The following is a 24,602-nucleotide window of genomic DNA, read 5'->3' on the forward strand; positions in this document are numbered from 1 at the left end:
TCTAGTCTTTTTGTAATATTTGTTGCCTTGTAACCGGTCAGATCTTCCAGGTCATGTCTTGGTAACTTCTTTCTGAGCACTGACAAGGCCAAAAGGTGTGGAAAGAGAGATGTGGGTGAGGAGGACAGTGGATCTGGCTTAAGTTAGATTGTCATAGCTTCGTAGGTCCACCGACATTTTAAGGCAGTGGCTTATTTTGATAGGTTTTTTTCTGTCAAATTATTACAAAACTAAATATAAAATTGATTTATTGAACCAAATTGAACTAGCTATTTGAAATGTTGTTGTGTTGAAAATTATCTCTAACTCCAAAGATTAAAAATATGATTAGCTCAGAAATATTGCAGTGGAATTTGTGAACATTTATTGAGCATGTACTATATGCCAGGAATGATTTCAGGTGTTAGGGAAAGTGGCAAACAAAATAGATAAAAATCAGTACTCTCAAGGAAATTGCATTTTAGCAGAAGGATGACCCTACAGTAAGAATAGACATTTAGACTGTTTTTATTTAAACAGAACAACATGTTATGTAAACTGGGGATATTTCTTCAACAACAAATATACACTCAATTGAACAAATAAGCTCAGAAGCCTTAAAATATATTTAAGCTAATTTTTTAAAGAGAGTAATAGCATCCTCTAGATCTGTAGTCAAAATATGATCAGAAAACAAATATAGAATTTGAATAAGAAGATAAGCCATATGTCTATAGGGTACTGTTTCTTTTTGGAAAAACTAGTTTAAATTTCAAAAAGTATGTAAGTTTGTTGATCAAGGAGTGTGTGTTTGTAGTTAAAGAAATGTATGCAGTGCATTTCCCATAGTCTCACAACTGCAAGTCATTGTGTGTGTTACTGGATATTTTTTTCAGAGTGTGAAAACACAGTATTGGTCAAAGAAATCACTGGCTTTGAAGGGAAAATTTCAAGTCCGTATTACCCAAGCTACTATCCTCCGAAATGCAAGTGTACCTGGAAATTTCAGGTAGCCTAGTTTTACCACTACTTTAGAAAAATTTTGTTATCTTACGTTTAGTAGCAATCTATTTTTAATTACCTTTATTTTTTACTACAAAAAGAATGTTAGTTAATTTTATAATATCTAAACAATCAAATACATTACCTAGAACATGAAAGTTCCTTGTAATTTCAACCTGCTGCCCATAAATTTACTGTTCTTTGCAGATGGGGTTATTTTTCCAATTGTTATTTTGTTTGTTTGTATTAAAAAATGCAAAGATACTGTTACGGGATCAAACAATTTATTATTTTACTGTGATAGAGCTCACTTATCAATTTTTAATTATTTCACTGTCAGCATTTTTGTAAGAATAATAAAAAATAATAAATTGAATTAGGCAGTGTATATTTCAGTTATATAAGCAAACCAAATTTTGTAAATTTATATAAAATATATACATCGCCACCTGGTCCTTAACAGAGTTCCTTCTTTTTTTTTTTTCTTTAAAATTTTAGTCTATAACTATTTTTCTTTCTCCAACTGTACTGTCCTGTGGAGGAACATAGGGCAGGGCTCTTTCAGCATCTATGTGTAAAACCATTTTTGTGAGGCATAGCAATTAGACGTAAGTGGCAAGGAGTTTAGGGTTTGCATTCATTCAGCATGTTATTATGAAATGCCTACTATGTGTCCGCAGTATTCCAGACACTGGGATCCATGGTACCTGAGGCACATTCACAAAAGCTCGGCTCTCATGGAGCTTACCGTACAGTAGGGGGAGACAGGCGACAAACGAACAAAAAGATGTACAGTAGGGTATACGGTGGCACAACGCTATGGAGAAGAACAAAGCAGGGAAGGGGGCTCTGGAGCTGAGTGGGTGATGGGAGTATGAAGGGCAGGATGTGAGGAATTTGTTACCTTAAATAGCACGGCCAGGGGAAGTCTCGCCAACAAGTGGACTTTTGCACAGAAACCTGAGAGAGATGAGGGAACTGACCCATGCGTCCCTAGAATCAGAGTGTTGTAGGCAAAGAGAACAGATGAGACCAAGGCCCCGAGGCAGGGGCATGCTTGCTGCATGTCTCATTTGTACACAAAGAGTCAAATATATATTTTTTAAAGATTTTATTTATTTATTTGACAGAGAGAGACACAGCGGGAGAGGGAACACAAGCAGGGGGAGCAGGGGAAGTGGGAGAGGGAGAAGCAGGCTTCCCGCCGAGCAGGGAGCCCGATGCGGGGCTCGATCCCAGGACCCCGGGATCCTGACCTGTGCTGAAGGCAGACGCCTAAGGACTGAGCCACCCAGGCGCCCCAGAGTTAAATATTTTTAATAATTTTATTATACCCAAATGTGTACTTAGTGTCAATGTCCTGATGGCATACACCCTTAAATTATTTTTTTCGTCTTTGTTGCAAACATTTCCAAGATAATGAAAACCCAAAGGTTCTGGACTCTTGCTCACCACCAGATTCTTAATGCCTCCGGGCAGCAGAATCTCAGTGCCTCGGGTCACTCATGAGTTGGGGAAGGAAAAAGAGAATCAAATCTGTCTCTTCCATCTCTCCAAAAAAGCGGGCGTATCTTCTTTATGACATCCAGAACAAGAAAAGCCCATTCCCAAGAGCTCTATCAAATGTTTGAAGTTCCTTCGAGGTAAAATAAACATTGATTCCGTGATAACCCATTAAACCTAATGTGAAGGTCCCTAAATATTGTTCTAGTCGGGATATAAAAAAGAATACTAGATTCTATTTCACTACAGGTGAAGGGTTAGAAATGCTGAGTAAAAAGAACTCTTCATAAAGAAAAAAGCATGCCACGGAGGGAGTGTGGAGAATGGGAGAGGGGAGACAGACAGGAAATACTGGGGACAGACTGGGGTGGGTGACGCCATTTCCCAGAGGTCAAGGTTGGTCCTCCTCAGTGTGGACGTTCAATAAAGCTGTCCCTTTCTCGGATGGCTTTGAACAGCCACCTAAAATTTTGTGATAGCATGTTTCTGCAAATGGAATTCATGTAAAAAAATAATGTCACCTGTAAAATAGCTTTGAATTTATTGCAAACGACTGAGAAGAATGACTTGACAAAAATATTGACTCAAGTCATGATAAAACCTTTTATACACAAGAGTTGGTTTCTATCATCCTCCATCCTTCTTAGCGCTTGTCTGATTTCTAAATGTAACTGAAGAGCCATCAATCCCTTTTGCAAACTCCCTTTCAGCTGAGTTTTAAGGTCTCATTTATCTGAGAAGGATTAACTCCCGTTCCAACCTAAAGTCCCTGCAATTTTTCTCCCAAGAATTAACAAATGTCTATTGAATGTCAGTTTCAGGCGCGTAACCATAGGGAACACTCGGTAGCAAAGTCAAGTCCTTGTTCTTTCGGAGCTTACAGACTGCAGGGGAAAGAGGTGTGGTGAAACGTGAAAAAGAGTATTGAGGCTTATAACATGTCACCTACATTTGTTTCGGGCACACACATTTTTATTTGCTCTTAAAACATACCTCTGATAGAGGAGAGAGACTCATCACATTTTATAAATAGGGAAATAGAGCTGGGGCAAGCCACTGGCCAGAGGCTATTCAAAAAAAAAAAAAAAAAAAGTGACCCAGGCAGCATTAAAAGGAATCCTGCCCCCCCATAAGCAAATCCGCCCTCCAGGTCCCTAAAGATGTTCAGTTTCCCTATGTTTCATAACAATCGCTTAGTTGAATATTTACCTCCCTCTCTCTTCCCTCTTTTTGTTTTCCAACTAATACATTTTGTTATGCAATCTCAGAAGAGAAACATGGAGTGGGGTTTTGAATTGTTTTATCACAGATGCCATCAGCCTAGCACCCACCAACTTAGATGCATCCGACACAAGCAGAGATTACAGTGGCCCATGTCAGTTCACCTCCTCGTGTCATTAGGAAAAAGGTGGGATTCTCCAGAAAGGAATCCCTCTTCCCTGCTTCTTTTTTTTTTAAAGATTTTATTTATTTATTTGAGAGAGAGAGAGAATGAGAGATAGAAAGCACGAGAGGGAAGAGGGTCAGAGGGAGAAGCAGACTCCCTGCTGAGCAGGAAGCCCGATGTGGGACTCGATCCCGGGACTCCAGGATCATGACCTGAGCCGAAGGCAGTCACTTAACCGACTGAGCCACCCAGGCACCCCCTCTTCCCTGCTTCTGTGGCAAACACGTAACCACCGAAGTTTCTAGTGCCCGTTGGAAACAGTGCAGCGGGTTCTGTGTCCTGTTGCTACCGCTGACTAGAGAAATATTTCAATACAGCAGGTCCAGATCAGGAGAAATCCTCCCCTTACTTAGGTAAAAGTTCCCAAAGCAGAGGCAGGGGTTGGGCAGTGGGAACAGAGGACACAGGACATAGAAGGAAATAGCATACTTAGTGGTTTTTCATTTTTGTCCATTTGTTGAACAAAATAGCTCACAATGCTTTGTAGAACTGCACCTCATGACCCCACTGGGGTCAAGCTGGCTAATATCAGTAGAGCCTCTTGGCCAATCTGGCCACAAATGTAGATTTGTGTGCAAATCTGTATCAGTAGAATCTGGTGTGCAAGGGGACTTAATTCTTCTCACTGTGAAGAAGATTTGTAGATTGGGGGGTGGTGATGCATTTAAATCTATTTTACTTTAGAGTGATGGAACACAGTGAAAATGCCTATGTAAGCTTCTTATGAAGAATTTGCATTGGAGTACGTCCTTACGCTATAAAATTACAGTGGTTACTCAAGGTATTTAGTATCAGTTTGCATCTTTTCTTCTTTTTTTTTAATTTGAAGAAAAAATCAGATAACAAGACTGGGCAAAAAATTAATGTGTGCCCTCAGGAACCCTTGGTTTTTATTGAACATAAGACAATCCCGTTCCTGGGGCACCTGGGTGGCTCAGTCGTTAAGTGTCTGCCTTCAGCTCAGGTCATGATCCCAGCGTCCTGCATCGGGCTCCCTGCTCCACGGGAAGCCTGCTTCTCCCTCTCCCACTCCCCCTGCTTGTGTTCCTGCTCTCACTGTCTTTCTCTCTGTCAAATAAAGAAATAAAATCTTAAAAAAGAAAAAAAAGACAATCCCTGGACTCTTGAGCCCTCACTGTCCACTTCCAGGCGCCATGATACACTGTGGCACCTGGAAAGACCACCATGTGGCCTTCAGGGAATTGCAGGGCAACCTTGGACATGCCACTTATTTTTGGTTAATTTTGATTTCTTCTATAAAATATGACTCATACTACCTTCCTAACTGTGTTGTTGTGATGTTTAAATGAGAGACATAAAGAGCCTCTCGAAGATACGTTGAGAGAGGGGGGCTACTACATTTAAGTACATGTTAGAAAGAAGTACATGCACACAACAGAGAAATTGTGACATCAAATATGTTGACATCTCTAAAAACCAAATATCAGAGTAATAAAAATCAATGGGTAAAATCCATCTCTTAAAAGAAAAAGACAACAGGATTGAACCACAAAGTGTTACCTACAACTTAATTGTATATTATTTACAAAAGATGGCAGAATAAAAAGTGATTTAATAAAGCTGAAAGTAAAAGGGTGGGCAATATCATACCGACATTATAAACAAAAAGAAACTAGGCATCAAAACCTTAGCACCAGACAACGTGGAAGTCAACATTAGGGCAACAACATTGGGTGAGAAATGGAAGGTGATCTATAATGATAAAGAGAGCAATCCACGTGAAGGTCTGTGATAATTATTTTTGTACCAAAGGACATAACATTAACACTCATAAATCAAAATCTATAGGAAATACGGAGAGAAATGGATGATGCTTAACTACGAGATTTTAGTTCCTTTCCGTTGGTTCCTGACAGGGGTAGTGGGGACAATAACTACAGCTGTGAAGGATATTAAACCACACAGATAATGAGTTTGGCTATATACCCATGTATATACATACACACAAACAAACATACATACATACATTACCCTTTTCTTTTACCCTTGGAGCATTCACAAATTCGATCACACCAAAATCCTTAATAAATAAAAACATGAAAAAGCAATATAGGCAACAAATAATTTCTTATCTAATTAGTATAGAACTAGGAAACTTGAGAGTGGGTGAACAAAAATTCCACTCCCTGGAAATGTGAAAACTCTCTCTAAATAATTCCTGGGTCAAAGTGAAAATTAAAACTAAAATCCTGACATAACAAACAAAATGTATGTGAATGTCATAAAATGTTGTAAAAAGGTCAGCTCTGTTTGTGTGTGTGCGCGTGTGCACACACCCATGCTCTCGCATGGGTGTGTGCTGTATGGACAGCCTCTTCTCTTGTCTGATCCTGCCTGAACAGACCCAGGAGTGACTCAGTGACTGCCTTCAGGAATACCCGGGTTGAATATGAAGAGGATGCTGATTCATTATCTAAATAATCTGAATAGTGCTTTAAAATAAACTCTGTCATTATTGTCACTGAAGGAGGAAACTGTGCGCACTCATTAACAAGGGGGTGTTTTCAAGCTCATTTATAAGGAGGAAACCGACATCTAGAGATAATCTAATGTGTCCCACATCACCCAGCACACTCAAACTGGGGCCTAAGAGCCACTCCTTGAGCACTGGGCCACCCACTTCCCTCTCTTTTATGCTCTTCTCATTCTGGTTTGTTGGGGGAGGGGGGGTCAGGTCTACCCCACCAAAGGCCATAGGGCACAAAGAATAAAATGCCCCGAGGACAGCAAGTCAAGGGAATGAGTTCTGAGTGAGGAGTCAGCCTGAAACATGTCCTTCAACTGAAACGTTTTTCTGACTTATGTTTCTCACAGACTTCCCTGTCAACCCTTGGCATAGCACTGAAATTCCATAACTACTCAATAACCAAGAAGAGCGTGAAAGGCTGTGACCATGGATGGTGGGAAATTAATGAGCACATGTAAGTGGGTTCCAGATGTAAGGAATCTGATGAAAGGCCTGACACAGAGGTTCAAAACCTTGGATTCCTTGTTCCCAAAGAGTTTGCACTTTACTATTTACAGATAGGGAAATCGAAGGATACAGGGGTTAAAGAACTTGCTCAAGGTCACTCAGTTCATATGTGATTAAGCCAGGATTCAAATCCATGTCTTATTTTCTTCTGAAGTCGTAATAGATCTTGAATTAAAAAATATAGACTGTCCTGTCATTGCAGCAGAGTAAATTCTAAGTTTACTTTCAGGTAAGATTTTTTGTGAAGTTAGCCTAAGGGACTTGCCGGCTAATTCTGTGCTCATTGTTGATCCATGAATGAGAGTTTCCTTTTCTAAATGATTTTCCTGAATGACCTTCTTTCATTTTCTTTAGACTCTCAGATTACGTGCTAAAACAGTCACTGGTTCTGTCTTCACTGGAATAGATCCTATCTGATTTAAGAGCATTCTTGGATCCATTATTAAGACTTGTACTCCTTTTGGGAATATTTTTGAATCAGGGTCTATTATGTAGTAGGCAGAATACCTGGGTTCAGATTCCAGCTCTGGTATTTAGTAGCTATATTAACTGGGACAAATTATTTAACCTCTTTGATTTTCAGTCTGTAAATGAGCCAATCATTCCTACTTAATAAGGTGGGATTTTTTTGGTAGGCATTCAATGAGATGATGCCTACTACACACCAAAAAAAAATTAGCCATTATTACAATTAATAAGATTGTTTTGGATAGAGTTGTTGAATCACTATTTTGTATACCTGAAATTAATGTAACATCACATGTCAACTATACTAAAAAAAAAAAAAAGATTGCTTTGGAAATGACACTGGATGGATAAATACTATAGAATGTGCTCCCTCTCCAAGTTTTAAGAATACTGCATTCTGATATTTAATTAGAGGTCCAGAAAACAGATCTTTACAATTCTTTTGTAAAATGTGATACTATTTTTTTTTTTTTTTGTCCTAAGTAACAACCCCCACCACCCACGGAGTGTTGCTGCCAAAGTAGGAGCAAGATCTTCTCCCAAGTAATCAACCAAGACAGTTCTCTGCCCTAAATACTTTCTGGGAAGGACCAGCTCTTCCCTTTGTCTGGCGGGCTGGCTGAAATCCCAGCAGATTCTTTTGATGCTAGTAGCACCCTTAGGATTTGAAATGCCAGCCCTTCTCATTATCAGTTCTCTTCATCTAAAAAGGAAAGGCTCTAATTGAACTAATTTCTGACACCTTGCTGAAAAGTTGCCTAAAGGCGCCGGGCTTGTAATGGGGAAGTAGGAAAAGGTAATGCTGACACCAGGAAGCCTAGTTAGTGCTCCTGAATTCAGAGAAGGTGGGGATGGGGTGTGCATGCTTAGAGCAGCTAGAACGCAGCCTATGAACCCTGAAGAAATGGATGTCCTTCCTAGGAAGTTTTGTAGAGCAGAGTTCCTGAAGGAAAAGCTGTTCGTGCCTTAGAAGCCTCTAGGGTTTAGTACCAGGCAGACCTGTGTCCTAGTTCTGCTCCCACTTTCTCACTGTTTTGAACTTTAACGCATTACGTCCCCTATTTACCTTCTCCGGTGTCTTACCTGTCACGTGACTGTAGCTGTAAACCGACTCTTGCTGGTTTCTCCAATTTCTCACTTTTTTTTTTTTAACTTTTGTTCCTTTAGACGCCACTATGCCCCCATTCCTTACTGTTGTCCTCAAACTCCAGCCCAAGCATGGATTCAAAGGTTCCTTTTTTCTTGACTCCTCCTTAACATCCCAGTAAGATCCATCTTCGCAAGAAAGCTCTAGTAAGTGTTAATGGAGAACACAAATAAAATCACTACGAGATACAAATAATAATGACTATGTTTTCAGAACACAGGATTCTGATCCCAAGATGATCAGCTGGATCCTGGCCCCAAAAGGTTAACATGGATTCCAGGAGTCTCTCAGAGCCTGGCTCCCACTTTGCCAAGTGGCCACCCACCTGCAGCTGCTATCTTTTCCTCTGTTCCAGGAGCTGGTCTATCAACCCATCAGGGCCTGAACTTTATTTAGCCCAGCTGCAAAAGAGTCCTCCTGAAATATATGTGAACACTTTCCTTCTTTGAACCTTAAAACCACAACCTCTGTGGTCCTCCCCCAGAATGCCGGTGTCTGATCCATGGAACTTTCGTGGTTCCCAAGTGCCGTGGGGGCGAGGAGTGATTGGCATTCACAGATTCCAATGGAGGGGGTCCCTCCTCAACCTGCCTGTTTGGTGTTTCCCTTTGAGACTTTGTAGGGTTCACCCTGGGAAGGGCTTTGCCTACACAGGGCAGAGACCTAACTTACCATGGGCCCCCAGCATAGTAATATTTCATGTTCTACTAACCACAGTGCTCATATAATGAGAACTACTAACAGGAGGGGCATTTCCTCTTAGGTACAAGAAGTAAGAAAAATCAAGGTAAGGAAATATTGCAGACAGACATTACTATTTTGAAATTCTACCAAGGACAATCCCCAAAGTACACATCGGTTTTCAATTGAGTTTGAAAAAACATTGTTGTGCTGGGATTCTTTGCATATTTTCTTCCTGAGCTCATGGATTCTACTCTGCTCCGTGGCGACGTTTGTGGGCAAAAGCGGGCATTTCTTGTTGTTACATGGTTATTTATGCAGAAAAAGAGAGGACCCATAGTTCTTCTGATAATAAGTATTGGTGAGGAAAACACTAGGTAACAGTCAATAGCACTGCTGTTGTATTTAGCAGAGTAGAAAATCGAGGGGACGGAAGTTACTCAGTGACAGTCACTTAGCATAGATTGGAGAACTACCGTTAGCTCTGCCGTAAGCATCTCATTTTGTGAGGCCCAAAGTACCAAAGTATCAGTGCGTTCACTGTCAATGGGGATGCAGTTGACAGACCCTCATCCATGTCTCTTCCCTCACTCTTGCCTCCTCAGGTACTGTGGCTCCTACATGGATCACCAGACGGTCTTCCGAGTGCCTAGTCCACTGGCTCACATTCAGCTGCAGTGTAGTTCAAGGCTTTCCGACAAGCCACTTTTGGTGGAATATGGAAGTTACAACATTAGTCAACGTAAGCCTGGAATTAGCTCTTTAGAAAATCCTAATAAATGGTTAAACAGAGCCTAATATTTTGTAACTCTAAACCTTGAGAAATTAAGGAATAAAAATGGATTTATTTCTGCTATTTACTACTAATATGTAAATACATATAAATAAATGTAATACAAACAAAATATATAATAAATAAGACTAAAATTATGTATTTATTATGGCTATAGTTTAAACTATAGAAGAAATAATATAATGATTTGGTACAATTGAAAAATAGTTTCTTACCTTATTCCTAAAATATGGGACAAACCCATTGCTTGATTTCTTGTTCTTGCTACTCATAAATCTTTGTACATATGATGTTTATACCAACATTTGGTGGATCAGAAAGCAACTGTTGTGACTCACATTAGCCCATGACCCACAGGGAGAGCTGGTTGGTCAAGGAGAGTTCAAACATCAGCCCTCAAAATGTTGCACTCCACACCAAGAACCATGGGGACAGTGGCCAGGAAGTGGTCAGCAGTGTTTAAGGGAAGTCTTTAGGGCTGGAGAGAGTAGATATTGCCTCAGGAAATTCTCAACACGTTTTAAAAGGGGAAAAGTAAGGGTTAACCACTTGGGAATCCATGAGGATAAGACTTGAGAAAAGCTCATTTAGAGCCTTCCTTCTTTGCCAATATACCCGCTTCTGGATCTGGAATATTACACTTCTGACTAGCAGAATATTACCATTTCCAGCAAGAATAGCAGGTAAATAGTGAGCCATCCATCTTATTTTCAATTGATTTTTTCAAACCATGAATATTTTCTAGAAACCTACCCTCTCCGTGTGTGCCAATGAGATAGTAGAAGACCTGACCATGCGTTCCCACCATTCTTGTGCACACGGGGAATGTCTTAGTCTGTTCCGGCTACTCTAACAAAATACCACAGACTGGGTAGCTTATAAAGAACAGAAATTTATTTCTCACAGTTCTGGAGGCTGGACGTCTGAGATCAGGCTCTCTCTGGGTTGTAGACTTCTTGTATCCTCACGTGTTGGAAGAGGGTGAGGGAGCTCTGCGGGGCCTCTTATATAAAGGCATCGATCTTATTCATGAGGCCTCTGCCTTCATCACTTAATTCCCTCCCGAAAGCCCTTCTTCCTAATATCATCACGTTAGGCACTAAGATTTCAACATATGAATTTGTGGGGCCCACCAACATTCAGACCATAGCAACAAAGAAGGATTTATTATTCCTAATATATTTAGCTATAAGCCCAGGATTTGTGATTCAAGGTCAGGCAGGGAATAGATCTTTGACAAGTAGCCTGGTTGAGGTGGACTGGGAGGTAGAAGGCAGGAGTCCTGAGTTTTGAGGCCAGTCACTCATCTCTCTAGGCCCAAGTGTCTAAGATCAGTAGTTACTAATGTATTTGGGGACAGAGATCACTTGATAATGTAATTAAAAGCACAGACTCTTCAGACCAGTGCATCTGATCATATAGGATTCAGAGACACCAGAAGGCCATTTGTAATTCCCTGGAGGAGTCTAAACACTGCACGCTAAGACTGCTGGACTCTGTAAAGCATATTCCAGCTTTCGCTTTCTCCGAGTCAGTGACAAAGCCGGATTGCTGAGTGAAAAATGGAGATAGTATAAGTTTGATTATACACGTGACCTGGATCCAGTGTCCACTCAGAGCCTCTGGTGGATTAGTTTACTTTCCTCTGCTCTCCTAAATTCACCTTTTTTGTCTTTTATCACCTATAGCTTGATTTGATAGAGAAAGTGTATAATTACTATCGCTACATTGCCATTTCCTTAACCACCTAGTACTTCATTGTTCTTTGTTCATGTGGTCTGATGACTTTGAGGGACTCACACGAGGCTTCCTATGTTTTATTGTCTCTAGCCTGTCCGGTTGGATCTTTTAGATGCTCCTCTGGCTTGTGTGTCCCTCAGGCCCAGCGATGTGATGGAGTAAATGACTGCTTTGATGAAAGTGACGAACTTTTCTGTGGTGGGTATTCAAGTTGTACTATGGCTTTCTTATGAATAAGTAACTTCTCAGGGCCATTGTTGCTGCTGGTGTATATCCTGGGTCTTTGTAGCTGTTATCTATTGCTGCATAACAAGTTACTCCCAACAACAATCATTTATTCTGGACCATGCATCCATGGGTTGTTTGAGATATGACTGATCTAGGCTGGCCTCAGCTGGGTGGCTCTGCCTTAAGCAGTAGGTCCTCCTAAGTTTGGTTCTTTCCAGGTTGGTGTCAGGTCTACTGCTCATGGCTCTTTTTCTCATTGAACTAGTGGGCTGGCCATGGCAGTGGTAGAAGCAAAGGAGGAGTGAGCAAAACCACATGGTTCCTCATAAGTTTTGGGCTTGGAACCAGCACACCACCACTTACATCATATTCCATCAGTCAAAGTGAGTCCTAGAGCTAAGGCCATAGTCAATGGGCAGGAAGCTTATCCTGCACACTTTGGGGCCATGGCGAGGGTGGAGGTGTATAATACTACCACAGGGAGTGAGGATCTGTGGCCAGTAATTCAGTGAACCTAAAAGTGAATCTTCAACTAACAATCCTCTTTCAAAGCACCGATCTTTTATCTAGAGAGTAGCTCAGAATCTGCAGAGGAGTCAACTCTTTCAGCACATTCATTCATGGAGCACAGGGGTTGTGAAGGAGAGAATTATTACTATTATTACCTGTATAATTTGCAACAATGTCACACCTGCAACGACTAAGGGGCAGGGTATTGGACATTCCTATTTTGGACAGAGGTTCTCTCTCTTGGTTTTTTGTTACTATTTGCACATCATTCCCGAATCTACCTCCAGTTTCGGGGTGTAACATGGGGAGGATAGTTCACCAGACTGCATGACACCACTGGAAACACTTTCTCCTAAAGATCCAGATTTTAATTCAAATACAATTGCAATGGTGAAGCTATTTAATTTCTTTCATATTCTTGGAGAAATAGTAGAGTTAATATAACTATGAGAAACTTATATTCATGAAAAATAACCTATGACTCTATACCTTTTTTTTTGACAAAACAAAATCAAAGTCTCTTAACTTATGGCTCATTGACCTTTTCAATCTATAGGGTTTTCTATTGCTTAAGAAAATAAATGCTGGCCATTATATAGTGAGTGAGGTTGCTGGTGTTTTTTACATTATTATCATTCCCTGCTATGATGCTCCAAACAGAAGTGATTATTGTTACTTTATAAGAAGGGCTGTTTTTGGTAATCATTATTTCTCATAGTGCCATTTTGGGAACTATTCTCTAGGAGTCAGCTAGATACACCCGGAAGCTCAATGAGAATTTCAGGGCAGCCATGTCCTCCCCAGCTACCCCCCACCCCTAACAAGAGATGCCACTGAAAACACGAGAGCGATAACAAAAATGATCACTTTTCACAAAACCAGAAATGTCTAAGGAATCATACCTTCCAAGAGTGCTTGCTAATTTACTGCACCTGTCCCTTGTACAAAGGCAATTCATGAAAATATCCCAAAGAAGAAAACCTGTGATAATTTACAGTGGTGTTTCTTAATTCAGGAAATGGATCACCCAGGACAAAATCATTTTAAAGAGAGTTTTCCTTATACGCAGATCACAAGCCCATTGTCCTTTAAGATCTCATAGATGTTATCTATTCAATAAAACTTTAATGAGCACCTACTATGTAGTCAGGGGCCAGAGGTACAAAGATGAATAAGACAAAATCCTCAATGTAAGGACACTCCCACTTTGTTTAGGAAGGCAGACAAGTTCAATTTTATGTATTTAGTTATTTAATTTTTTTTTTTTTGAAAGAGGGAGAGAGAGGAGGGGCAGAGGGAGAGAGAATCTTAAGCAGGCTCCACACCCTGAGACAATGACCTGAGCCGAAATCAAGAGTTAGAACTGAACTGACTTGAATCACCCAGGCGCCCCAGACAAGTTCAATTTCAATAACAGTTTATGGTTTTTATGTTCCTTAAAAGAAAATCTCACGATGCATTTAATCGTGATTAAGTAAACAAATTGCCAGGGTTGAACACACTTAGGCAAAAGCAAAAATCAGAGCTGACAAACTCAGAGCAGTAGGAATTACAGCAAAGTTTCGACCTCCACTTTTCTCATGCAGGTGTCAGGTTTGAGGAAAACACACTTTTTATTTTATGTAAGTCATCTTAACCATGTGCACCATTAGAGGGGCCCTGCTGGTTCTCAGAAGCCAGCTGATGTCTCAGGCTCATGAGCTTTCTGTCTGTTCTCATTCCAGTGACTCTTAAGCCTGCCTGCCACGCCAGCTCTCTTGGACAGCATGGCCCTCTGGTCTGTGACGGCTTCAGGGACTGTGAGGGCGGCCAGGATGAGCAGAACTGCACTCAAAGTGAGGGAGAGTCCTCTGCACTCTGCTGTTCTTCCTGTACACTCTGCTAGTCGGAACTGAAATAACTCGGGGGGGTTAGGGCAATTGACTTGCCCCAGTTTTCCCAAGACTTACCCAGTTTTAGCACTGAAAATCCCAGTTCCCTGGACTCTCTTGGGCCCAGGCAAAACGGGACAGTTGGTCACTGTTTGAGTTGAGTGTGTGTGTTGAGCGTGTGCGCATGTGTGTGTGTGTCCATGTAAATACCGTGTAAAGCTTTTCATTGTTTATTTGCTCTTAATGCTGCTCGAGAGTAAACGATGCTGAGGACGTGATCTAGCGGGACTTGCCAGATACCGTGATGGGGCATGTTCTATTCTAGCCCCCACAGAAGCACACACCACTAGAGTTGTGAACAAATGTGCTGTGATTCACAAAGCCTGCCCATTTTCCCCGTAATGATATGAAAGGACTGAATATGGTATTGATCTTTGCTCAGAATTTTCTTGGAGAACAAGACAAAATAATTAATAGCACAGAGACCACGGCCTACAGCAACCGATAGGGCCAACTGCTTTGCATCTCACCTCTGATGGAAGAAAGGAGGGGCCATCGGATTAGTTCTCAACAGGTGTGCCTGCCTGCCTGCCTTCCGATGGCTCTGAGGTGAAGGGACTGGTCACCGTGGGCTTGCTTCATCGCCCCTGCCATGTTTCCCAGAGCAGCGAATACTGAGGCCATGGCTACCCCATCCTTGGAGGATGGAGCTGAGTGTCATTCCCTCAAGTCTGTTTCTGGGCAGGAAAAACTCTTTCCTCTTTTGTTCATTTTTAGGCATTCCATGTAACAACAGGACTTTTAAGTGTGGCAATGATATTTGCTTCAGGAAACAGAACGCACAGTGTGATGGGACCATGGATTGCCCAGATGGAAGCGATGAAGAAGGCTGCAGTAAGTAGAAATACGTTCTTTCCCACTCCTTGTATTGTCTTCAGCTTCCGGTTGTTCATTTTCATTCCCTTCTTGGGGTAAATGCTCCTGGCAAAAGTTGGTCTCCAGGGAAGAATAGTAAATATTGGCGAACTGCGTCTGAAATGATTTCTCAGAATTAAAAACTCTGGAGCGGATTCTGTCTGCTTTCTTGATAACAAGCATCAAAACCTCAGGTGTTTATAATGACAACTTTCACTTTCTGATAACTCTAATCAAGGGAGAAGCTCCTAAATAAAAAGTCCACGAGAAAAGAAACAGATACTGGAACACAGTGGATGACTGTTATTTAAGCCTTATGTTATAATCAATACCAAGTGCTGCTTCTTTCTTTAGCGACAGCCTGAGAACTGTAATCTGCCATATGTTAGTATGTGGTCTCTAACTGGCCACCTGGCAGCATGTTAGTAATGCATCCTTATCAATACAATTTGCCCCGGAGAATAATTGTTCTGGTAACTAGTTTTTCTTAATGGGTTTTCATTTGTCTTGGGACTTAGAAATTCTCTCCCGAATGCCTCCTCTCAAATCAGCACGCCTCCAAAGATGCATTCAATTCTCTTGCGTTTGAAACTCATCTTTTCCTCTCTAATAATCTAAGCCCCACAACTCCTGTTCATATCAGGGCAGCTGTTGCTAACAAGTCCCCTCCTCCTTGAATCAATGTGCTTTTTGTATGGAGACTCTGTGTGCCGCCTGTTCTCAGGAGGGAGTGGTGTGTGGGTGCCTTTCCTCTAGATAAGCGAGAGGTTTCACATTGCTTGCCTGGGGCCTCAGTTCCCAATGCAGCTCCAAGCCGAACTTCATTTCCAGTTTTTCTTCCAAGTCTGCTTTTAAATCACGGGGCCCTTCCTTTCCTGAAGGCTGCAGCGGGGGCTCCTCCACCCTCCACCGCATCATTGGGGGCACCGACACGCAGGAAGGGGGTTGGCCGTGGCAAGTCAGCCTCCACTTTGTCGGATCTGCCTACTGCGCAGCCTCGCTCATCTCCAGGGAGTGGCTTCTTTCTGCGGCCCACTGTTTCCATGGAAACAGGTACGGCATCCCAATTCTTACTCATCCCAATTCTTACTCTAAGATGGCACACTTTCTGATCCCAGACCATACATCCGTCCTCAAGCTGTGGAAGGAAGCTGCCCGCTGGGGACATTCGATCAATTTAAATGGTGTGTCTGTGTGTAGAATGGGCACTGGACTTCTATTTAGAGTGGAAGGGTAATGACTCTTCACCCAATTTCCGAAGTATTGGTTGGGGGAAGGGTTCCCATACCACCAGGCAACTCTCTGACACCAGTTGAGTGTCTTACAATTTAACTCAATTCTGACCCTGTCTGCCTGCAGATAGCATCAGATTAAGCAGGTGAAGGGCTCAGACCCACAAGACTGTCCCTCCTAGCCTACCTCAGACACCTGTTGTAAGTACAGGTTGTCACCGTACTCCTGGCTCAGCAGCTGTAGAGGTTCCAACCATCTTTTCCTGGGGTTCAATTAATTTGCTAGAGCAGTTCATAGAACCCAGAAAAACAGTTTACTTTCTAGATCACTGGTTTATTGTCAAGAGGTATAACTCAGGAACAACCAGAGGGAAGAGATGCCCGGGGCGAGGTTTGGGGAAAGGGTGAGGAGCTGTCATGCCCGCCCCCAGGTGCACCACTCTCCCAGAGCCACTGTCCCTGAATCTCCATATGTTCACCAACCCTGAAGCTCTCTGAACCCTGTCCTTTTGGGTGTTTATGGAGGCTCCAGTACTTAGGCATGACTGATTAAATCATTGGCTTTGGTGGTGGATTCTAACCTCCAGCCCTTCTCCCCTCCTCAGAGATCAGACTGAAAGTTGCAAGCCTCCAATCACATAGTTGGTTCTCCTGGCCACTGGCTCCCGACCTTGGGTGGGGTCCAAAAGTCACTCATTAACATAACAACATAACAAGACAGCTTTGTGGTGCTATTCACTTGGGAAACTCCAAGGGTTTTTAAGAGCTGTGCCCAAAACGAGATAAAGACCAAATACATATTTCTGATCATAAAATCACAATCTCACGGAAGGGAATCATGCAAAGGTCCATTATTAGGGCTCACGTTGGAAGAGCTCTGACTATCTTTACCAATGGGATTGTTATGGGGCAGATGCTCTTTCAGTTCAGAGTGAAAGGGAAGCTTAGAACATATAACCACTAAAATGTAACCTCATTTGGAATCTACTGGATCTTAGGTACAAAAAGATATCATTCGTTTCTCATTCCGAATTTTTTAAAGTAGAGTATTTCAACCAATTTATACAATTTAACTATTTGCCTCTTTTTTTTTTAAGATTTTATTTATTTAATTGACAGAGAGAGAGAGAGTGTGAGGGGGAACATAGCAGGGGGAGTGGGAGAGGGAGAAGCAGGCCTCCGGCCGATCAGGGAGCCCGATGCGGGGCTCGATCCCAGGACCCTGGGATCATGACCTGAGCCGAACGAAGGCAGTCGCTTAACCAACTGAGCCATCCAGGCGCCCCTTAACTATTTGCTTCTTTTGGAAATTACAGAGTTCACGTTCATGACTAAAATGGCTATGCTTCGGGCGCCTGGGTGGCTCAGTTGGTTAAGCGACTGCTTTCTGCTCAGGTCATGATCCTGGAGTCTCAGGATCAAGTCCCGCATCAGGCTCCCTGCTCAGCGGGGAGTCTGCTTCTCCCTCTGACCCTTCCCCCTCTCGTGTGCTCTCTCTCTCTCTCTCTCAAATAAATAAATAAATAAAATTTAAAAAAAAAATGGCTATGCTTCTCTTTAATCAGTAGTCTTTTACCCTATGACACTGCTCCAAGTACTATGGTAACCTTAATACTCCCCCGGGTGCCTGGTGCCACCATGAGATGTCAGCTGCACAGATTCAGGGCCATACTCTTTAGGCTCTGTCCTTATTTTTCTTGCAAAGCTCTTGCCATCTCTTCACCCTACTAGAACAAGGCTGCTGTGCAGGTGGAGCTGGATACCTCACATGGAAACTGCAAGACCATCAGTGACTTTGTGCAAGGCCACAGGGGTCAGAAGTAGAGTTCTGGAAGGGCTGACAAAGAGTGGGGCCCCTAAGAATGGTCATGCTTGAGCAGTTGTAGCCATGATCTTTCAGGCTTCTGGTAGATGACACGAAGGAATTTCATCAAATTCCTCCTTATCACACTTTGATTTCTAAGCTCTCTTGGGATTCATGTCATTTGAATTTGGCAAAAGGATTCCCAGACCTCTGTCCTATGGGCCCTGTCTGTCCCCATCAAATGCCTACGTCAGCATGAATAGGAAGAATGTAACAAATTAATTCCAGTCACATTCTTGACCCGTGTATGGTTCATGAGATAGCAGGGGCAACAGAATTTCCAGCAGTTCTTTAAGATGGGAGAGGGAATTTTCTGGAACATAGCTACCATGCACCACCCCTACTATACTTTCCTTCATCTCTGGTTTTACTAGGAAACAAGGGAGGCTCAGAAAAGTTGTGCTTTTTGCCATGTCAGTGTACAGAGCCAGGGACTACGATAGGAACTGGAAGGTAGGCCTTCCTGCCTCTGCCCTTGTCTGTCTGCAGAGGGCTTGTGTCCAAACCCTGGGTGGTTCTCCAAACCCTGGCCACTGACTTTCTTCCTTTTCTGCTAGGTTGTCAGACCCCACGCCATGGACTGCTCACCTCGGGATGTACGTGCAGGGGAATGCCAAGTTCGTCTCCCCAGTGAAAAGAATTGTGGTCCATGAGTACTATAACAGTCAGACCTTTGACTATGACATTGCTCTGCTACAGCTCAGTGCGGCCTGGCCTGAGACCCTGAAACAGCTCATTCAGCCAATATGCATTCCTCCTGCTGGCCAGAAAGTGCGCAGTGGGGAGAAGTGCTGGGTAACTGGCTGGGGGCGAAGGCACGAAGCAGGTGTGTGAACGAGTAAATGGTCATGCCCTGCCCCTCCAGATAATACTCACTTGCGTTGATGTGGTGCTTTGGGGTTCACAGAGAGGGTTTTTGTATATGGTCTCATTTGAGCTTCCTGATAATTCTAAGAAGTAGAATGGAGGAAGGTGTTATTATTCCTATTTTATGATGTTCTTCCCTTACCCCCAAAAGAAGCAAGACCCACCTCACAAGGGGAAGGAGGCCTGTGAGCAAGGCAAGATTGGATAGATAGCATAGGCCCTTTTCAAACTGTACTGGGTTTTCCACTATAGAGGAGCAATTCCTCTTTACTTTTAGGTTCCCTTCCATCCAAAGAAGCGATTCCTTTTCTTAAAGAAGAGAAGGACGCCCCCTCCCCCCGACCCCCGCCCCATTGTGTCAAGTCACAGGCAACTGTCTGGAGGCTTATACAAGTATGGCCGTCACAAAGGCAACTCACCAGGCAGATGAGAGTCAGGGCCGAAAACCTGCCTGCCCTTAGCTCCCCGCACTGCAAATTCAGGCCCGGGGAGTTCCATCAGCCTAGAATCGGACCGCCTGGAGGGGATGCCTCCTTATAATCCCTTCACCCTAGCTGGCCTCTCTATCATTACGCACAAAGGTCGGACTGGTAGGGAAGTCCCTACATCTGCTCCGTCAAGATTTTTCATGGTCTAGGATTCAAGGTTGATTCCCAATGTGCAGCAAGAGGAAGAAGCCATAGCTTTGTGAGCACCGCCCCAGAGCTGACGCTCCTCCTTCGGCTCCCACGCCTCTCAGAGTCCCCAGCAGCCATTTCCAAGGGTTTAGGACAGACGCATTTTCTGCAAATCTTGGCCTTGTTTCGACACCCTCTAAACATTCCTTGCAGGCAGCTTCTCTAGGGCTCACTGCCAGTGTGTGGTTAATGCCCTCCCAGTGGCCTGCTGGGATCTCAGGACCCTAATGAGGGAGGGTGGCTCCCGGCTCCAACACCTGTAACCTATCAGGACTGTGTTCCGGGCTTTAATTGCATTATCCTATATCACGGGAGGGAAGAGTCTATTCAACCAGCTTTATCATGAGACATTTCTTTATAAGCATGAGTATGAGTGTATTTATTTTTCTGAATCATTTTAGCCAGACAGGATAAAAAGGAAGTGAAAGGGCTATAACAAAACTTTTGTTTTTATGGTTCCCAGGACTCTCCCATATATCAGATTATGCCACTCTATTTCAGGGGTGGTCCTCTCAACCAGTAAGTATTAGTAACTGTTGGGATTCACAGTCCTACCAGAAGCAAGAAGTCCATGGTGAAGGAGTATGGCTCAGTGGCTCCAATGATTGAGTCAGACCTTGGGTCTGAATCCTGCTCTATTACCTGTGAGGTGTGTGCCATTGGGCACTCCCTCTAACCTCCTAAGCCTCTATTTCTTCATCAGCAAAATGGGGATTATAAAAGAATTTACATAAAAAATTGTTCTGAGATAATGTGAGTAGATGGTCTAATAGCACCCTGCATAAGTGTAATCGTTACCATGATTTCTACTTCCAATGTGTTTTCCAGACGATAAAGGCTCCCCTGTTTTGCAGCAAGCAGAGGTAGAGCTCATTGACCAAACCCTCTGTGTTTCCACCTATGGGATCATCACTTCACGGATGCTCTGCGCAGGGGTCATGTCAGGCAAGAGAGATGCTTGCAGGGTAAGTCATTGCACCTTTCCTTTGCCAAGAGGTTATACTTTCCATAAATGCTCTCATGTTTAACTTGCACAACACTGGGAAATAACTAGGATGGGTATTTCCCTTAATTCAGATATTAATTATAATCTAATTGCCTAAGATCAGGGAAAGATGATTAAATAATTAGGTCTATAAAACTCAGTTTTCTGGCTCCCATGTATTTTCCTCCAACATTTAGAAAATGAGGTTGGGATTTATCATTCTGCCATAATTTATTTTCTTATGACCAGAACTAAAAAACAAAGCAGTTCTCTCTCTCTCTCTCTCTCTCTCTCTCTCTCTCTCACACACACACACACACACACACACACATACACACACACACACAGTGTTTTAGGATGGTTAGCTGCCATTTCCTTTCTGAAATATCAGGGTTTTATTCACTTGCTCTTTGATGCATAGCCTGGGGGAAGGGAAAGAGGACTGGGAGAGGCCACAGAGGACACTCATTCGCATGCCTCTGGTTAGGCCTCCTGACAGTGGTCAAGTTGGAGTTCATCTTCGTGAGGACGTTTCTAAGTCTCAGATTCCAACCTATGCTGATAGCTGTATGATTGCCAAAAAGTGAACAGATGCTTTAGAGGATGAAGAGAGCAGTGGGAGCTGTTCCCACATCTCTCCACAACCTTAGCCACCATGCCACAAAAACTCATCTTACTATAATAATGGATTTTATCTTCTGAACTCCTGTTTTGCGGCAAGCACTAGATCCTTTGCATAAATTCATTCAAGTCTTTCTTTCACGCCCATTTTACGGAAGAGGAAACTGGGACATGGAGAGGGTAAGCAAATTACCCAAGGTCACACAGCTAGTAAGTAAATGCCTGAGCTGGAATGTGAACGCTTCTCTGTCTAATGCTAAAGCTGCTCTGTTTTGGCTGCTTCCCGAGGCTAGTCAGTTCTAGAGTCCTGTTCCACCTAGCCACCAAAGTTTACAGGTCAACTTAGACTTAGTAGAGCTGGTGTCGTGATAATTAAAATAGAAAGAGTCCAGTTTCTCTACCAGTCAGAATTCATCTAATCAGGGTTGGAATTGGGGGGTGGGACTCCGGGGGCAAATTCGGAATGCTTTTTTTTAATCTTTGCCTCTAGCTAAGTTGCAGCTTTACCTGTCTTCCAAACTAGAAAAATAAAGCCCAGGTGTTATAATGTAAAGGATGGGTACTGTAGGATTTATGTTTACACTGTGAATTATTTTTGTCTTTGCTTTGCTTTGTGGAGTTGAGGTATCAGAAGGGACTCTCAGATGAGGGTGATTTGTCCCTGATGGCTGTGGGCCAGTGAGCCTTAGGGGTTGCCTTAGGGGTGTGGTTCTTCATCATTCATTGTCAGAATCCTGAGCCAACCACTGAATTTGCATGGCCCAGAGGCAGAGGTCAACTTGCCAAGGTAACCCTGGTTCCTGAGGTTGTTGTCAGGGCTAAATGACCCAAAATAGTACTTGGCAGACAGCTCACACTAAATAAATGTTAGCCATTATTACTACTACTACCCCTACTACTATGGCTACCTCCACTACTATTGAGGTTTGTTCTTTGTTTGGGATATGTGAGAGTTGTTTCCCCTACAAAAATATTCTAAAGATACTCTTGGCCTAAAGAATTACAATTCTTGTGACGAATGAAGCTTTTCGATTCTGGGAAGAATAATTCTAAAACGACATTAGAAGCTTCATATTATTTCCTGACCCTTCTCCAAACTACGTAATGATTAGCCAAGCGAAAACTTTCCAGAACGGGAGTTTTGCTACAATCCATTAGACACATTAATGACAAAATTGATGATCACGGGAGAAAGGTACTTCCTACTTACATTATCTTCTTGTGCAGGGAGATTCAGGTGGACCTTTATCTTGTCGAAGAAAAACTGATGGAAAATGGATTTTGACTGGCATCGTTAGCTGGGGACATGGATGCGGAAGACCAAACTTTCCTGGTGTTTACACAAGAGTGTCAAACTTCGTTCCCTGGATTCATAAATATGTCCCTTCTCTTATGTAAAAGTACAAGTTGGAGTTTTGACTATGATTTCTGTGATAGATTCTTTGAAAAAGAAAGCAGTAATTATCCATAAAATGAGACCCTATTTTTTTCTCCTGTAAATTTCAGATTGCTTTCATTTGATGTTTATCGAAAGGCAGAGAAATTAATATGTATTTTATTCCAGGAAAAATTGCCTCAAGGATAGAACTGTATTCATTCTTAAGCATCAAGGGGCCATTGATTCAGAAATGGAGGAAACCTAAAGTAATGTCATGAATCAAGACTCTAAAATAAGATAAGAAATGGGTGAGATGCTCAAGAATCCATTCTTAAATTTATGTTTCTATTCAAGGTACAGATATTTATAAGGATTTAGGCAAATCTGATTTATTAAAATAAAAAATTCCACTAAAAATGCCTGATTTCAGTGTTCTAATAAAAGTAAATGCACAAAAATGTCTCTTTTATAAACACAAATGAACCCAAGCTCAGTTATTGACAAAGGAAGTATCTATATTGTTGGTTTCCAATCCAGTTTTGTCTAACTATATCATAACAGACTTTCTTCAGCCATGACACAGGGTAATATTGTGTACAGAGAAACCAATCTACTAACCAACAAAACTGACAACCTAACTTACTTGGCTCTTTCATGCCAAGATGGCAGGATGACACGGAACTATATTCACGAAAATCATGGAATGAAGCATCATGGTAGTTCGACTGAAAGCACTTACGTGGGATTTAAGGAATTGTGATAATGCTGCTCAGCAGTTGAACGATAAGGGAATTTTTAGATGATTGTTTTGAAAGTCAAAATTTTCAGAAATATTATCATTTGGCTTCTGATTTTTTTTTTTTTTTTTAAATAAAACTCCAGTGGCCTAGACTTACTTCTATTTTCAGGGCATTGTAATACCTAGCATAGTTGTAAACCTGTAATACATGCTCAATACATCACAGTTATTGATTTATTTGATCTTGATTTAGAAGGTTTCATATGTGATCTCAGAATAAACTTTCCATGAACAGAGGCTAGACTTAACAATACCACTGACTAGGGGAAAACAGCAGGAAGGAGAAGAATGATATTTGTTTTCCCTGGGACAGAGTCAAAGGAGTAATAACAATGCTATTTTTAAGTAGGGTCCAGAATAATGAAAATGGTTTTGTGGGGCTTCAGAAGATCTTAATGTAACAGTAAAAGGAGAGAAAGAGAGGAAAAGGGTTCATTCTCTGGATCAGACAGAAAGGCTGAAATGTGGATTTAATATCCCTGGAATAGTGAACAATTTCCAGTTCACAGAATATATTTTGATTTGCCAAAAGACTGTTTCCATCAGGTAAAAGGCACAACATTTTAATGATACCTTTCTGAACGGGTTCCTAAGGATTCAGTAAACCAGCTATGGCATAGTACAATTCAGAGTGCCAAGTGCACCACTTAATTCACAAAGTGGGACTTAGTTACTAAATTCACTGTGTAGAAGAACAAATTAGGCTGACAGTTCTTAAAACCAGGTTTATTTTGCCTGGGATTGCTATGACCTAGGTACAAGGTGAATTGTACTTTTTTTTTTTTTAAGATTTTATTTATTTGCCAGAGGGAGAGCTAGCGAGCATAAGCAGGGGGAGTGGCAGGCAAAGGGAGAAGCAGACTTCCCGCTGAGCAAGGAGGCTGATGTGGACTTAATCCC

At 42.2% G+C, this 24,602-nt stretch overlaps 1 protein-coding gene across 2 annotated transcripts in view; it reads left to right on the plus strand.

The window, feature by feature from the left end:
• The window catches only part of TMPRSS7 (transmembrane serine protease 7), a 36,426-nt gene extending 13,503 nt beyond the window's left edge, over window positions 1–22,923 (plus strand). For both annotated transcript variants that reach the window (XM_028110683.2, XM_028110684.1), the window contains 10 exons: window positions 876–988; window positions 6,767–6,873; window positions 9,828–9,964; window positions 11,846–11,953; window positions 14,218–14,328; window positions 15,142–15,258; window positions 16,161–16,332; window positions 18,933–19,201; window positions 20,748–20,884; window positions 22,753–22,923. In XM_028110683.2, coding sequence (XP_027966484.2) covers window positions 876–988; window positions 6,767–6,873; window positions 9,828–9,964; window positions 11,846–11,953; window positions 14,218–14,328; window positions 15,142–15,258; window positions 16,161–16,332; window positions 18,933–19,201; window positions 20,748–20,884; window positions 22,753–22,923 — 1,442 coding nt within the window. The remainder of the gene's footprint in view (window positions 1–875; window positions 989–6,766; window positions 6,874–9,827; window positions 9,965–11,845; window positions 11,954–14,217; window positions 14,329–15,141; window positions 15,259–16,160; window positions 16,333–18,932; window positions 19,202–20,747; window positions 20,885–22,752) is intronic.
• The last annotated feature ends 1,679 nt before the right edge of the window (window positions 22,924–24,602 follow it).

Source organism: Eumetopias jubatus, unplaced genomic scaffold (genome assembly GCF_037043125.1).
Source record: "Eumetopias jubatus isolate StellerSeaLion01/CBP00866 unplaced genomic scaffold, mEumJub1_p1.0 scaffold_1, whole genome shotgun sequence".
NCBI lineage: Eukaryota > Metazoa > Chordata > Mammalia > Carnivora > Otariidae > Eumetopias > Eumetopias jubatus.